This window comes from Blennius ocellaris (assembly GCF_963422515.1).
Source record: "Blennius ocellaris genome assembly, chromosome: 9".
NCBI lineage: Eukaryota > Metazoa > Chordata > Actinopteri > Blenniiformes > Blenniidae > Blennius > Blennius ocellaris.
The window spans coordinates 23,887,005-23,902,161 of NC_137658.1; the positions used below are offsets into that span (position 1 = coordinate 23,887,005).

The 15,157-nt window shown below is 40.5% G+C and overlaps 1 protein-coding gene across 1 annotated transcript in view; it reads right to left on the reverse strand.

Annotated features, from left to right (window-relative positions):
* The window catches only part of htr4 (5-hydroxytryptamine receptor 4), a gene marked incomplete at its 3' end in the record, with an annotated part of 120,140 nt that overhangs the window by 63,809 nt on the left and 41,174 nt on the right, over positions 1-15,157 (reverse strand). Inside the window, exon 3 of the mRNA XM_080502130.1 lies at positions 4,525-4,725. Coding sequence (XP_080358256.1) covers positions 4,525-4,725 — 201 coding nt within the window. The remainder of the gene's footprint in view (positions 1-4,524; positions 4,726-15,157) is intronic.

The following is a 15,157-nucleotide window of genomic DNA, read 5'->3' on the forward strand; positions in this document are numbered from 1 at the left end:
TAGAAGTTAAACTGTTTTATGTGTCACAGGAAGAAAGGGTGTGTGACTTTCTTTATTTCAAGCTTTTAGTCATTTATACAGCTTTTAGTCATTTATACAGAATTCATTATTAATCCCTAAGGGGAATAATAATAATAAACTCCGATTCTTGAAGCCAACTCCAGCTGAAGGCAGATTACACACAAGACAGGTCATCAATCACAGGGAGACAAAACTACAAGCAATTCACCAATTAACCTCAAACAAAAGTTTTTGGGCTGTGGCAGTAATGCACAGTACTGAAAGTAAAGTGAAACAAGGATGGGGAGAACATACAGAGCTCACAGAAAGACTCCAAACCCAGAGGAGACTTGTCATTTCTTTATTTCAATTTGGTCACAAAGAAATATGCTGTTCGCTTGGTCGTACTGGAATAGAGGATCGTCTATTATGGTTTGGGAGTGCATTCAAAATAAATCTGTGTTTGGAATCACTGAAGGTGGAACTTTTTGAAAGAGACTTTTGGAGACTCCGTCTCTGTTTAAATGGAGGAAAATGCAACTTCTTGAAAATGCTACACGAGTCGATGCACAATAACAAACAACCATGACAGCCTCCGTGATGTCATGACTCCCAGTCCACAATGTCCTGGGAATTATTTTGCCAGTCACCATAATAACAATCCCACTTGGTGGTCTGTCCAGTAGAATGTCAGCATTCTCCCATTGTTAATGTGAAGAGCCCATTGGTCTCTGCTGCATGTGTGTGTGCTTTCAGTACAAAAGTGGAACGGGGACTCGGTGGAGCGAAACATGTGAAAGCGTTTTCGCAGTTTTTGGGGATTTATTTTGAATCGTTTAGCCATTAACATCCCAAAATCAAACTGATTGGTCTTTGGACGACGACAAATCATCCCTGAAGACTTAATGCAACTTTGAAGAGTAGTTTACTTAAATACATACATACATACATACATACATACGTACATGCATTGTCACCCATCTTTGTTGGTGAAGGTAACACTCCCGAGCTGCCCAGAATAGAAGGAACATTGTTTTCTACATTCTGTTAATATTCAAAATGTTACCATGGAAACATGACACTTTTCTGAAACGAAAATACAAAAGCAATAATTTTTCACTTCAGATATTATAATGTAAATGCAGCTTAAGACTGTAATCAGAAGCTGTTTTACTCCCTGTGTGTTCCCACTGAACACGTCCACCTCCTGTTCTTCAACCGAAGCAACTCGGTGGTTGTCTTCACTGTGTTTCGCCACGACTTGCGCCCCATGGGGCAGAACAGGACTCTCAGACACCCCGTTAGGAACAGCAGACGTTCCTCACCATTGTGGCCTCTACATGAGCCTGAAACAGCCCAGGGATAGAGGGACACCCAGTCTCACTCACTTAACTGCAGGTTCAATCGTGTATATTCTACATGATATCGACTTTTTAAATGAGGTTTGCAAGCAGCACCTGCTGGTTCATTTCCATTCATTAGCTTCTATGCAGAGTGAAAATCAATTACGTCCTGCTGAAATATGCTCGTATTGCATAAACTGGACAAACCACCTCTGGGAAAAGCTCAGCAAGTATTTGTTATTGTGCTATTTAACGTTTTTTTTTTTAACAATCTGCTCCATACAGTTTGGATTAATAAACGACCACCTCAAAGCTTTAACTGCTTCCTTGTGCTCAATGTTGACTACATTCAACTCGGGCTGGTGAAGCTTTTAGGAATATGTGCACACAATACCAAAGGATGAGATTAATGCCTACTGTAAGTAACGCTGTATGATATTTCAGTTATTGATCTGTTAAAGAATTTGCTATGTCATATGAATGTCCAATTGCAGCAAAGTTACAATTGAACGTTAGGCAATGCTTATAAATATAGATTTATACAGTTAAGAAAAAAGTGGAATGATTCTGAATGAAAAATTAAGCTTTAATTTTCTTTGGAGGCTTAAACTGACATTGTCTGTAAGAGCATTCATCTCACTTTGATATATGAGGAATTCAACACAAGAGCAATATTAAAAGATCTTGTGCCAAGTTGAGTTAATGTAACAAAAAGGAAGTGACTTAGCCAGGACTTCTGTTAACCTCACTGTCTTGTTTTTGTCGTTTTAGAGTCTAATCCAGTTCAACGCATACACAAAAATCAGTATCCTGAGAAAGACACTTTTTCTGGGGTTTTTCCATTATCCCATCGGCCAACACCAGGAACTGTATGACTGCAACACAACAAACATAAGCGGTGTGCAATAAAGTACTAAAATGTGTAAAACCACACACCACATGGGCACATTGTGCTCAAAAAGAAATCATCAAGTCAGCAAAGCAGAGGCACAAAATGTTTTCATCTGCAACACTCCACATTACAACCTGCTAAAAAGTGAAACATAATGTGGTTCACACACTACAGTGGAGGGGAAAAGTCAATAAAAACAACAACAAAAGCAGCAGGCAATTAAAGAAAGTGAAGGAGATTTTGTGTTGCGATTGTGATATGATTCACAGGAGATGAGGGGGTGAGGGGCAAAGGCAGTAATGTGTTGCACCATGTGGAGGCAGTTGAATGTTTCACTGTATACGAACCTCCTCCAGTCATTTGCTTTTGCTGAGCATTGCAGGTTTAGTTTGTATTTCCATGGTTGGGTGATCTGCACTGAGAAGTGTGAGGAAACTTATACTAATGTAGAACGGATAGCTGCGTCTTTATTCAACCACCATGATTAATGTTAAAGATCCTCCATCTATTTTTATTAGTGACGCATGTAAATTGAGGCAAAATACACATTGTTTTGGAAAACCTAAACAACATGAAAAGTTGCTGGGGACAAACTTGAAGAACCCCTTAATTGGAAAACCTAAAAGTAAAAAAAAAAAGAAAAAAAGAAGTGGTGCGTCTTCAGGCGGAGGCAAGGTTTAATCTGGGTGTCTGCACGATAAGCCTTTACCCTGCCTGCTCTGTTTCTCACATCACAGACTGCCAGGCTGATCCCCAACACACTGCAGGTACAGCTTTTAACATCCTGACCGACCGGCTGACTGACAGGCTCTTTTTTGTCAAAGTGAAAACTTTACAACACTAACTAATCTACCTGTTATCCCACAAAGTGATTTGAGGAAGACTCAATCAGCAGTGTTGTGGTTTCTTCTCATCGTCAATTTATTTATTTTTTTTTAAAGTTCTGTATCATCGAGAGCAATTTTCAAAACAGTTTGATCAGAGCAGCGTTGGCCTGTAAAACGAAACCCAAAACACAATGAAAGCTTCCCCTTTTCAGTTAAAACATTGTTTCCCAAGTGCTTAATTTTTCTCCATCTCTGTTACTCTATTTTAAACCTTGATCTCCCTCTTTTCCTTGGCTTTTAACAGCCTGTTGGATTCACATTTTACATGCACACTTTCTCATCATGTGACACTGTTTTGTTTCTAAACATTGTTTTATACTTTCTTTAGTTTTTCATGATTTTATATACCTGAATTTGATTAACTCTTACTGTTGTTTCTAAACTAACGATAGGGAATGAAAATAAAGATTTCAATATATAAAGAAACTGTTTTAGATATTTTGTAGTGTTTGCGGCTTTTGCAGAGGCAACTCATTGGTGCAGTCAACTTTAAATCATTGACAATAATCATGGCATGCAAAGTTGCTGCAGCTAGACTGCATTTATTTAAATGTACATATGTTTATTTCACGTTTATTGTAAATATCTATTGTAGGATAGTAGCACTCAGTGTATACTCAATACTGTATACTCAATATATTTGAGGGTGGGTTGAAGCCTGTTTAGAGAATTAAAATTAAAACAAAAAGTGGAAAAACATATGCAATTTTAAGCAGCTTTGTGTCACTATAGAACATATTTGATGGTGTAATTAGCCTGTATTCAAATCTGTAAATTTAAAATCTTGAAGTATATAATTAATATATATATATTACATATATAATATATGTATAGAACTATGCATCAGGATTTTATATGCTCAATTAGATTGTTAGAAGAAGCACCGTATCAAGGTTTAAAGAAGTAGTGACCATAATGAGTTCTAATTCTCAGTAAATATATTGGCTGTAGGTAAATCATTGGGAAATTGCTGTGAGGTACTTGTGTGTAAGAGCCTGTCAAAAAAACAAACAAACAGAAAAATAAACTTAAATAAAGTTTTCCTGGAGTTTAGTTTCATTTCCTGGTACTTTAAAAGTGATGCATGTGAGAGATTTGACAATAAAAGCTGTCACACACTGTATGGGTTCCCTTAAATCAGAAAATAAATTGCATCATTTCCTTGGTGAAATTCATGAGAGGGTTTTTGTCCTCCAGCAGCTCTTGCTGGTGGTGGGAAGACTGTGGAGGCTCATTTCCAAACTTTTTTAAAATTCACAACAACAACAAAGCCTCTTGTTGCTTCTTGTGTTTGCAGCACACAAAGAAGAAATGATAAAGAAATGCTATTTCACCGAGAGTACAGAAAGTCCTCACAGACACCAACAAAAACACGTGAGAACATGAAGGGGCGTTTCCCTACCTGTCCAGGGCGATGCAGCACAGGTGCAGGATGGACGCAGTGGTCAGCAGGACGTCCAGCGACGTCCGGACGAGGCAGAAGGTCTCGCCGTAGATCCAGTGCTGGTGGACCAGCTCGATGGCACCAAACGGCATCACCAGCACCGACACCAGCAGGTCGGCGAACGCCAGAGACACAATGAAGTAGTTGGTCTTGATTTTCCTGATGGAGGGAAGATCAATGCAGGGAAAAGTTGAATTCTTCATGAGACGATGGACTATTAAATCAACGATGGCCAAACTTTTCCAGAGACCCACATTTTTACCATTATAACCCCCCCCCCCCCCCCCCCCCCCCCATCCAACACCACACCGCCCTGTGAAATTACAAAATAGTAATTCAAGCGACCGCATATGACATAAATAAAATACAAATTTGAGCTCACCTATTTTGAAGACATAACAAAATGTTATACGGTTCAAAATTGAGAGAGCTTTGCAACCCCTCATGAATCTTTGGGGGTCAGAACAAACATTTGAAATTAGACCGCTTTAGCACTGTCAACACATTTTACATGATCAGTCATATTTCTTTATTTACACACACCATTCGGGCCAATGTGGGATTAATAAAATTGCTCAGTAACACAATCAGGGCGGTATGGGAGATCAAACCATCAATTTAAGGATTGTAGGGTGTTCCACTCTCCCAACTGAGGCTCAACCCTTCTTATGTGAGCATAGTGAGATAAGACATTTGAGACTGAAGCCAGCTTTCCTCTACAATCTGAGGGCACACTTGTACGTACCCAGTTTTTTTTGGTTAGTTTTTTTGTAAACGGATATTTCCCTCTCTTCGTTTAAAAAAAAAATCTTAATTTACACTGACTGACATATACAGCTGGTTAAGAGCTGCTATGAGCATGTCAAACCTGTAGGGGGCAGTGTAGCAAGAAGCATGAAGCCATAATAGCCAATCAGAATCCTGGAAAAAACAGGATGTCATGAATTGTGACATAAATATCCGCCACCCCTCCTTTAGATGCAAACAGAGACACGGAGTTTATCCAGATCTCCACTGTGGAGTTTTCAGGAATCATCGTTTGTGGTGAGTCGTAGCTGCGTTTTTTTCAGAAACCCAGGTAGGTGTAAACGTGGCCTGAGTTTCAAGTTAATTCTATGATGTTGCAGTTGCTTTAATAAATCTGTTTTGACTAGTTTGAATTTACCCTCTAATTAAAAGATCCATGGAAACTAAATAAATGCATCAAAAATGAGCTTCTAATAATGAAATGACACATTAATGCATTTTTTCAGTATATTTATGAAAGATCCCATAATGGAAGCCAAATGGACATTTTTAATTGGAAACAAACAGAAAAAAAAAGAATACATAAAAAAAAAACTAAATGAATGCTTGGATGGTGAATAAACACATTTGAGAACTAGTCCATCACAAATGAACTGTGCTAAATTAATATTTGGCATGTGAAATTAGTTGTTGGGATATCCCTCACATCATTTACATACCACGTATGTGTTTTGTTTTGTTTTTTATTACAATAAGTGAAAGAAGCCAGATTTAGCCAGGATCATCTTACATAAGCAACTCTCAAGAATATCTCTTAATTTCTCCCACTTTTAATGAAAAGTAATAAGCAAGCTTCACATTTCCTCAACAGTGGCCACAACCACATCCTGGTTTGTTGATGACACTTTAGCCAACACCATTAAACTTGTCCAAAAAAGGACTGACCTTGACATTTTGGAGAATAATGTGCTTTCCACCGGACAGCGGCTGTCTGCAAGTTGGCCTTTTGTCTGAGGTGAACCAGAATACCAAATGCAAGAGAGACCTTATCAGAAATACAGTTGGACTGCGCTAATGCTCTCGTGTTAATGCTCCTACAGCAAGGATTCAGAACACTGTGGAAATCCCTGCCAGCAGAAACTTGGCAGTAGCGACAAGAGCATAGTAATTAATTTTGGGAGAGCACACACATGTTTATAATGAATTTAAAGTCTGAAACTCCTTAAGGGAAAGTCTCAGAGGGGAACGTTAACTCCATCATCAAGACAAGTAGGTTTATTTAATAATCAAAGGCAAGGAAGGGCAGACAGGTCGGCCTCTACGTTTGTCCTCCGAAAACAGCAAAGAGAGAATAGACAAAAAAAAGGGAATACTGGATAAAAGATCCAATATGGGATCTATTACTCAGACAAACAATACATTTTCAGGAGAGCTGGAGGTAAGAATGAAAGCAATGATCATGAAACACCCATCTTCCCAATCACCACTTTGGAAGAATGGCAAAGGAAAAGAACTTTAAAGAGGGTACAACCACAAAAAGGAAACTGCTGAGATAAAACGACGCAGCAGGACACAGGTTGTACTGTCAGCCAGCTGTAGCAGGGCTCATTGCAATGAACAACTCTGAACGAGAAGCTGTCTCTCAATGTATTTATTTTGTATTATGATGGATATTTCAATATAAATGCTTCTGTAATTGTTTTATTTTGGAGGACAGTGATGTGTCATTATAATAATGGAATTTCACAATCCTGCATGTTTTAAACATTCCCAAGCTAAAAACACCCTGAATCAAACTACAGAAAACCTATTATTGAGTCACAAATGATCACTGAGTGTGCTGAGTGTGTTGAGGCTCCTTCAGTAAGTGCAATCATAAAAATCTATAGCGTGATGTGGATTTCAATAACTGGGGTGACAAACACCAACATGGTCTTGTTATCTATGTGTATATATAGTGACTGTTCCACGAGGGACTAAACAATAGAAGCTAACACAATTGAGTGATAATTATAGCATTTCTGCACAGGAAGAAACGTGTGTGTGCAGATGATTCACCACTTTATCTATTTACGAACCTGCAAACTAAGGTTTTGAGGCACTCCTGGTGTCAGTTTGGTCTCTGGATCATTTTACATTTCTGTTAGACCCTTAAACGTTGAACTGAAAATGCAAACATTTCATTGTGTTTTGAGTTCTCTGGGCTACTTCTTAAAACGCAATTTTTCTGAAACGCTGCTACTGCACATTTGGCCAGAGTAAATTGTTCTTAAGTACATGCTCAGGCAGATGAACATTGAAACGTAATTGAGAATCAGCAGTAATAGCAATCCAACTTGATCGTCTGACCACACGAATGATAAAGTACTCCTGATTCTGATTCTGAAAATGCAAAAAGAATGCGTTTCCACTTGAAACATTGCTGTTAAAATGGGGTCTTAGTTGTTAATTGCAGCATCACGATTGCTTTTTGCTGCCATTTAAGCTCTTTGTGAATACCTTCGACGCAATTGGACCATGGGTGACCAAAATGTTTAATCTGTCGTTCTCTTCAGGCGTGTTTCCAGATTTGTTCAAACATGCTATTGTGGAACTGAAACTTAAAAAACTCAATCTGGGCCAATCAGACCTCAGTAACTTCTAAACTCCACTTTTTGGGCAAACTGTTGGAAAAAGTGGTTTCATTGCAACTCTCACAATTTTTGGAGTCATATAACATCTATGATACGATTCAATCAGGGTTTGGTAAACACGACTCCACAGTGACATCATGATGTCTGCAGACTCGGGGAGAGGTACGGTGTTGGTCCTATTGGACTTCTCCTCAGCCTTCGACACGCTCGGCCACCTGATTCTGATAAACAAGTTACACGACCGGATTGGAATGTCAGGTTCAGTGCTTAAATGGTTCTCTTCATATCTGAGTGGCAGAACCTTCAGTGTGTCCATCAACCATATAATGTCCGAGTCCGGTAATCTGCTGTGTGGTGTTCCCCAAGGCTCTGTTTTGGGGCCTCTCCTGTTTATGTTGTATGTTCTTCCTGTGGGTCAGGTAATCCAGCAGTGCAGTGATGTGTCCTATCATCTATTTGCAGACAACTTTCAGTTGTACTGTTCATTTAAGACTTCCGAGGTCCACAAACTGAACTCCTTAATCAACTCACACAATGAAGCAGTGGTTCAGTGAAAATAGTCTCCAACTGAACTCTGCCAAAACTGAGAGACTAATCATCGACCCAGATAGTACTACCCCCACTGCCAAACAGTACCAGATAGTACTACCCCCACTATCAAACAGAACCTGGGTGAACTGAGCCTTTCAGCCAGAACAAAGCTGAGGAATTTAGGGGTGATCTTCGACGTGGCTATGTCACTGGAGCAACATTGTTAGACAGTTGATAAAAAACTGCTTCATTCAGTTGCGTAACATCGCCAAGCCTCAGGTCCATGATGTCCAGGGAAGAGCTCGAAATGATTATCCATGCGTTTGTGTCCTCACGCCTGGACTACTGCAACAGCCTCTTCACGTGTCTCAACAAAAAATAACTGGCTTGGTTGCAGTTATTCCAAAACTCAGCAGCGAAACTCTTGACCCGCACCAATGGAAGGGCCCATATTACCCCGGCGTCGACATCACTCCACTGGCTCCCTGTTGAGCTTCACATTGAATTTAAAATCTTGGTGCTCACTTTCCAAGCCCTACATGGTCAAGCTCCCTCTTACATTACTGACCTCATAAAGCCCTCCAGCTCAAGCTTGAGATCGTCTGGGCAGAACTTGTTAATGGTTCCACGTACCTGTTTTAAAACTCGGAGAGACCGATCATTCAAATCTGCTGCACCCTGACTTTGGAATAAACTCACCCTCGACCTACGCTCCATAGACTCAGTGGACATCTTTAAAAAGTGCCTAAAAACACATTTATTTACAAAATCGTACTTGTGCAATCGACTCACGCTGCCACCAACCGTCAGCATTTGTTGTGTTTTATAGGATGTTTTCTTATCTGCTTTTCTTATCGGCTTTTACTGTGTTTTCAAGATGGTGTTCTTACCTGTTTTTACTGTGAAGCACTCTGTGACCCTGTGTCTGTGATTGCAGGCATTTGTTGTGTTCTTTTTCCTTTAAGGTTTTCTTATTTGTTTTGATGTGAAGCATGTTGTGAAGCATTTTGTGACTCTATGTCTGCGAAACGCGCTATACAAATAATATGCACTTACTTACTTACTTATTTATCTTTTGTCTGGGAAAATTGAAAAAATGCAGACAATATATAATACCGTCCAGGCTACCGATAAGACACGTTTGATGCGGGAGAAATAGAAACCCACATGACATTCATGATGTTTTAACATAAATTACTCAATTCAGGTGTAGTTCTCCATTTGGATGAGTATGTCTGAGTAGATGTTGCAAGGTGTTTTGGTTTGAGTGTGCAAAAAACTGAAGCACTTCAAATACTCTACTCTCACTCTGGGCCAAGCACCGGATTACTTAATCATCACCAAACTGTTAATAAACCACATTTTGACACTTAAATGTGATGAAAAGGCCCGACAGTGTTGTGCACAGATTCCTGGCTTCACAAAGGGATAATGACACACACACACACACACACACACACACACACACACACACACACACACACACACACACACACACACACACACACACACACACACACACACACACACACACACACACACACACACACACAACTTTGAATACACAGATACTTCTTGTGCAGCTTGGTGTTTGACAAAGACCAGCGGAGCTGACCCACGGTGACAGGATGCCGCTCTGTCCGCCAGCAGTGAAGTACTTCACAAGAGGTTTGTATTTGTTACTGTTTTAATGAAATCATTAGACTAACCCATCATTCACTGAACTGTCTTGTGTGTGATCACAGTTTTATGTGAAATACTGGTTAGGGCTTGGTGACCTCGTCGATTTCTTCTTGTTCTGTGACCTTGTTAGCATTCACAGAATACCCCCCCCCCCCCCCCCCCCCCTCCCCCCCTCCCACCCAAAAAAAACCCAACAAAAACATAACAAAGAAAAGAGTTGGTCAGTCAGCTGGCCTGTTCTCCACACTCTCTGCACCGTGGATGGCCTGTGGTTTAAAAATAGCTCCACTAAGAGTGAGGCTTCTCCATCTGCCTGTCTCTAACCCAAACAGTTCCTCAAAACAGGCTGTGAGTTGTGGAACCAGTCTGCTGCTGCCCCGAGCCTCTGCCTGCACACAGAACGCATTAAATCCTGTCCGACACACATGTGAAACACTAACACAAGAATACTCCACTCACACACAGACACACATACTGTAGATTAAGGAGCAACTGTTTATACAGAACACACGCCCACATGCTGTGTTTAGTACGGTAACGCCTTTGCACACTCACACAGTCGTGCTGGCTGTGATTCAGGACAGTTTAGAGACCATTAACAAGAGCTGAGGGGGAGGCGTCCTGTTTAGCTGGGATGACATATTGTGTTTAGCTTTAAGTGCTATGAATAAATAAACCTTATTAGAAAGGATTGTGTTACTGTGAGAATGGTGTAATTTACATTGAAGCAGAAAATCAAAGAGAAGAGAAGGAATGGGCAGACTAATGTAATTTTCATGAAACGTTACAATCACAATCACGATGGTGATCATAATATGTCATATTTTTACTACCTTCACATTTGGTTGCTTTACAGTTTGTGAAAACAGCCAACTGGGCAACAGCAAATCTATTTCAATACCAAAACAAAGTAGAGATTTTGTTTTAGTGATTTGTGGCCTGAGGCATTAACTTTCTCTGAAACAACAGTGTAACATGACTAGAATTTAATGGCATTTTAATTCAAAATTCATTCAGTTCCTCTAAAGCGACATTGTCATGATCGATCACAATTCTTTTTGTCAGAAATATATTCCTGAAACTATTAATGTGGGAAAATGTCTTAATGTAATTGGCCGTCATCACTTTTGTTTTAACTGTAAGATAAATTATTCCTCCAACTAGTGATGGGGCCAATCCGATCAAGTATCAGTATCAGGTTTCGATATCAACGTATTTCACAGATCTGAAATTTCTGATCCAACCTGCGTAGATTTCCAATCCATGAAGCCTCGTCTGCTTTACTGTTGCTGAAATGACTCCACGAGTGTTTCCCTGCTGGCTGCTCTGCTCGCTGGCTGCAAAATGTGTAATGGATTTCCTGAACGGAGGCGGGTCTCAATGAGACGGGGAGTAATGAGTCCGGAAATCTATTCCACAGTTTGCAGCCAGCGAGGAGGCTCCCGTAGCAGCACTGTGCTATCCAACTTTTCATGACACGTCGCTGTTTGGATGTATTTTACGATCAAAACACTGCAAAGCAAAGCATGTTTGCAAAGCCATTGTACAGCGAGTCGCCACCCTGCAGCCAGATGTCACTGTTTTAAAACCCCAGCTCACCGAGGAGAACGCCACTAACCACGGCATCAAAACAATGAACAGCAGCTCCTCCGCTGTCGCAGGAGATTCACACCTCCGTGAAGCTGCGTCCTCCGCCACGCTAAACCCCACTGAAAATAGTTAGAGCTGGAAACATTCAGTTGGTGCTGCATTGCTAAAGAATTCCTCCAGGGATTAATAAAGTGATTCTGTGGTTTTAAAAATAGAACAAGTTTATTATGATATGATGATGTCACGCAGACCCTCACATTGTCCTAATTGATTAAAAAATAGTTTGTACTGCTATCTTCTCTGACCTGATACTAACCTCAAGTGGCCTGTTGAGAGAATGCCTGCAAAAATTTGTACATTTCATACTTACCTGAAGAGAGGAGTTTATTACAGCCTCATATAAAATCAACAATAATGATAATATGAAAGCAAACAGAGCTCTGGTATCGGAATATATTCAGTATCGGCTGATATCCAAAATCGGGTATCGGGATCGGATTGGAAGTGAAAAAACGTGGATCGGCACTTCCCTACCTCCTACACTAAAATACACCACAATTACTAAATTATTGTGGACAAAAATGTAATATGTATGCATCCATTCATCCATCTTGTTTGAGAGGAGCCAGTTCAGGTGACGTGGGCATTTGATTAGGATGCCTTATGGTCAACGCCGATTGGAGGTTTTCCAGGCAGAACATCAACTGGGAGAGAGATTATCCGTCTCATTTGGTCTGGGAGAGGCAGAAGAGCCACAGGAATGTGCAGGGAACAAGGGTGTCTAGACTTCCTTGCTTTCCACACTGCCACTCCGTGTGGACTAAACTGGGAAAAAGATCGAAAACATCTCCTTGTCACACTTTGTCAAAGTCACAGGTGATGATCGCATCTGTACTACAACCTAGACTGGTCAGTCAGTCCATTCCAAGACAAACACAAAGAGAGGCACACGCACGCATGCGCACATGCCTCTGGGCAATCTCACCGAGTCACTAATTAACTCTAAACGGATGTTTTTCGTCTTTGGGAGGAAAGGAAAGCATCCTGTGAAAACCCATGTATGCTGGTTTTGTGCAGTTTGCTTCTGAAAAATATGTAACAAAAGGTCCTGGCACCAGAAGTCAACAGGAGGGTGCTTATAGGGCTGTTCAACATCCAGCATAAACAGCAAGCAGACTGTGTGGTCGCATCCAAGTGTGTGTGCGTGTGTGTGTGTGTGTGTGTGTGTGTGTGTGTGTGTGTGTGTGTGTGTGTGTGTGTGTGTGTGTGTGTGTGTGTGTGTGTGTGTGTGTGTGTGTGTGTGTATTTTGTTCACACACTTGACATGACACATTGAGAGTAACAGGAGGTGGTTGGTAACAGGGGTTGTGTTTGTGTGCTGGTTATTGATGAGTGGCTTAGCACCCTCTGAATCTCCTTCGGCTGGTGACAGCTCCCAGCAGAGAACTGTGTGTGTGTGTGTGTGTGTGTGTGTGTGTGTGTGTGTGTGTGTGTGTGTGTGTGTGTGTGTGTGTGTATGTGTGTATGTGTGTGTGTGTGTGTGTGTGTGTGTGTGTGTGTGTGTGTGTGTGTGTGTGTGTGTGTGTGTGTGTGTGTGTGTGTGTGTGTGTGTGTGTGGTTTGTCTATTGGGTGTGTTTGGATCTGTTGTGGGGGGGGGGGCCAGGGTGAGAATTTTAAGTTTTGTTCGAGAAATGGTCAAATGTTTGATAAATTTAGTTTAAACGAGTATTTCGCAGAGTGCCTACATGAAGAGTTAATTATCATATTGAAATACTTTTGAAGATGTTTACAACCAGAAGTACATTTCCTCAGCAGAAACAAATCTTGCCTCACTCTCAATGCCAGGAATTGACTTGCAGCTGCCACTTTCTCACCAGCTATTGATTAAGATGACAGCATTTATACGGATGCCTTTGGCAACTGTCTGCAGATGCTGCACGCCGCCGACCACAGAGCCCCAGGATCCTTAACTGGCCGTGACCGCCTCACCCAGCAGTGCACTCGGTATTCTCTGATCAACACTGACCATCATTATCCACACAAAGGCTTTTGCATCAGTCAAAGTTCATCTTTATATGACAGTCAATTTGTGCTCCAAAGCCTTCTACCATCCTTCAGTGTGTAAATATTAAGCACGCAGAGATGAATCGATATGAATCGGTATCGAAATACAAACATGTGCGATGCGAGTGTATCGATCTCTTCAGTGTGAATTAATTTACAGGTGAAATCGAGATAAATCGGTCACTGCATGCCCGCATTGGTAAAATTCACGGTTGCATTGATTTTTTTTCACGTTGTACTTTTTCACATTGTATTTAATTCTATTCTGTGTTTCCGAGGCACATTGAATGCACCATCACTGTCAGCGCTACCCTGCAGCCGGTGTAGCAAGCCGGTCCGGCAGCACTGAGGTCCACCAGAGCAGCATAAAGCAGGGAGAGGAGATCTTTGATGCACCGAAACACTTAAAATCAGGCATTTAGAAGTACTTGGGCTTTTACAAGAAAGATGGTAAACTTGACAAGATGCAGGCGGTTTATGAAGAATGCCATGCTGCTTAACCTGAACGAGTGTTCAGCAACAGGTGATATTGACAATATCACTTTATTATTGTGACAGAAGAGGCATTCTGCTTCTTCATGAACATGTGGACCAACTAATCTACCTGAAAAAAAAAAAACTGGGGAAAAAAGCCACATGAAGTAAACCACCAAGTTAGGTGTTAGCAGTGAGTGGCATTTACTGACACATCTGTTTTCAAAAGGGGATTTAAATTTTTTATTTTTTTTTTCTGTTGTTTACATTGAATATGACTCAGTGAGTCAGACACTATGTGAGTCTGTTTAAAGCAGCTGCTTCTGACAAATAATAGAGGTTTTTTGGGTTGTTTTTTTTTGCAGTTGTGACATTAAACAGTTTTGAAAGACCTACCGTAATTGTGAAAGGTTATTATTATTTGTATTATTTATATTAGAAATCTTAGTTAAGTGTCTTGTGGCAGACTGGAATATGGACATTGCACTATTGAAAGTGTCACTTTAAGTTACTGATTGATTGTGATTGTTGTTGTCTTACTGTTTACTGTTTTGGTTGTGACATTGTGATAAAACTAGTTCCAAATGTGAGGAACCGATTCCTGTTCCTTATGTTGAATCTGGTTCTAAATCCCAACATTGTGAAAAGGCCTGTATTTTGTGTTGTGCTTTTTAAGAGGCCAAAAAGAAGAATCATAAAGTGATGCATAGTTCTAGCAGATTATAAGCAAAATGTGACCTTTTGTTAAATTTGCTGCTTAAGAGGATTGGAATAAAGAATAAATCCTCTGCCTCTAGTACCACACGGAATGGCAGCTTCTTCTTTTGCATTTTCATTTTGGGTATCATTTATTTACCTCATGTTGAAT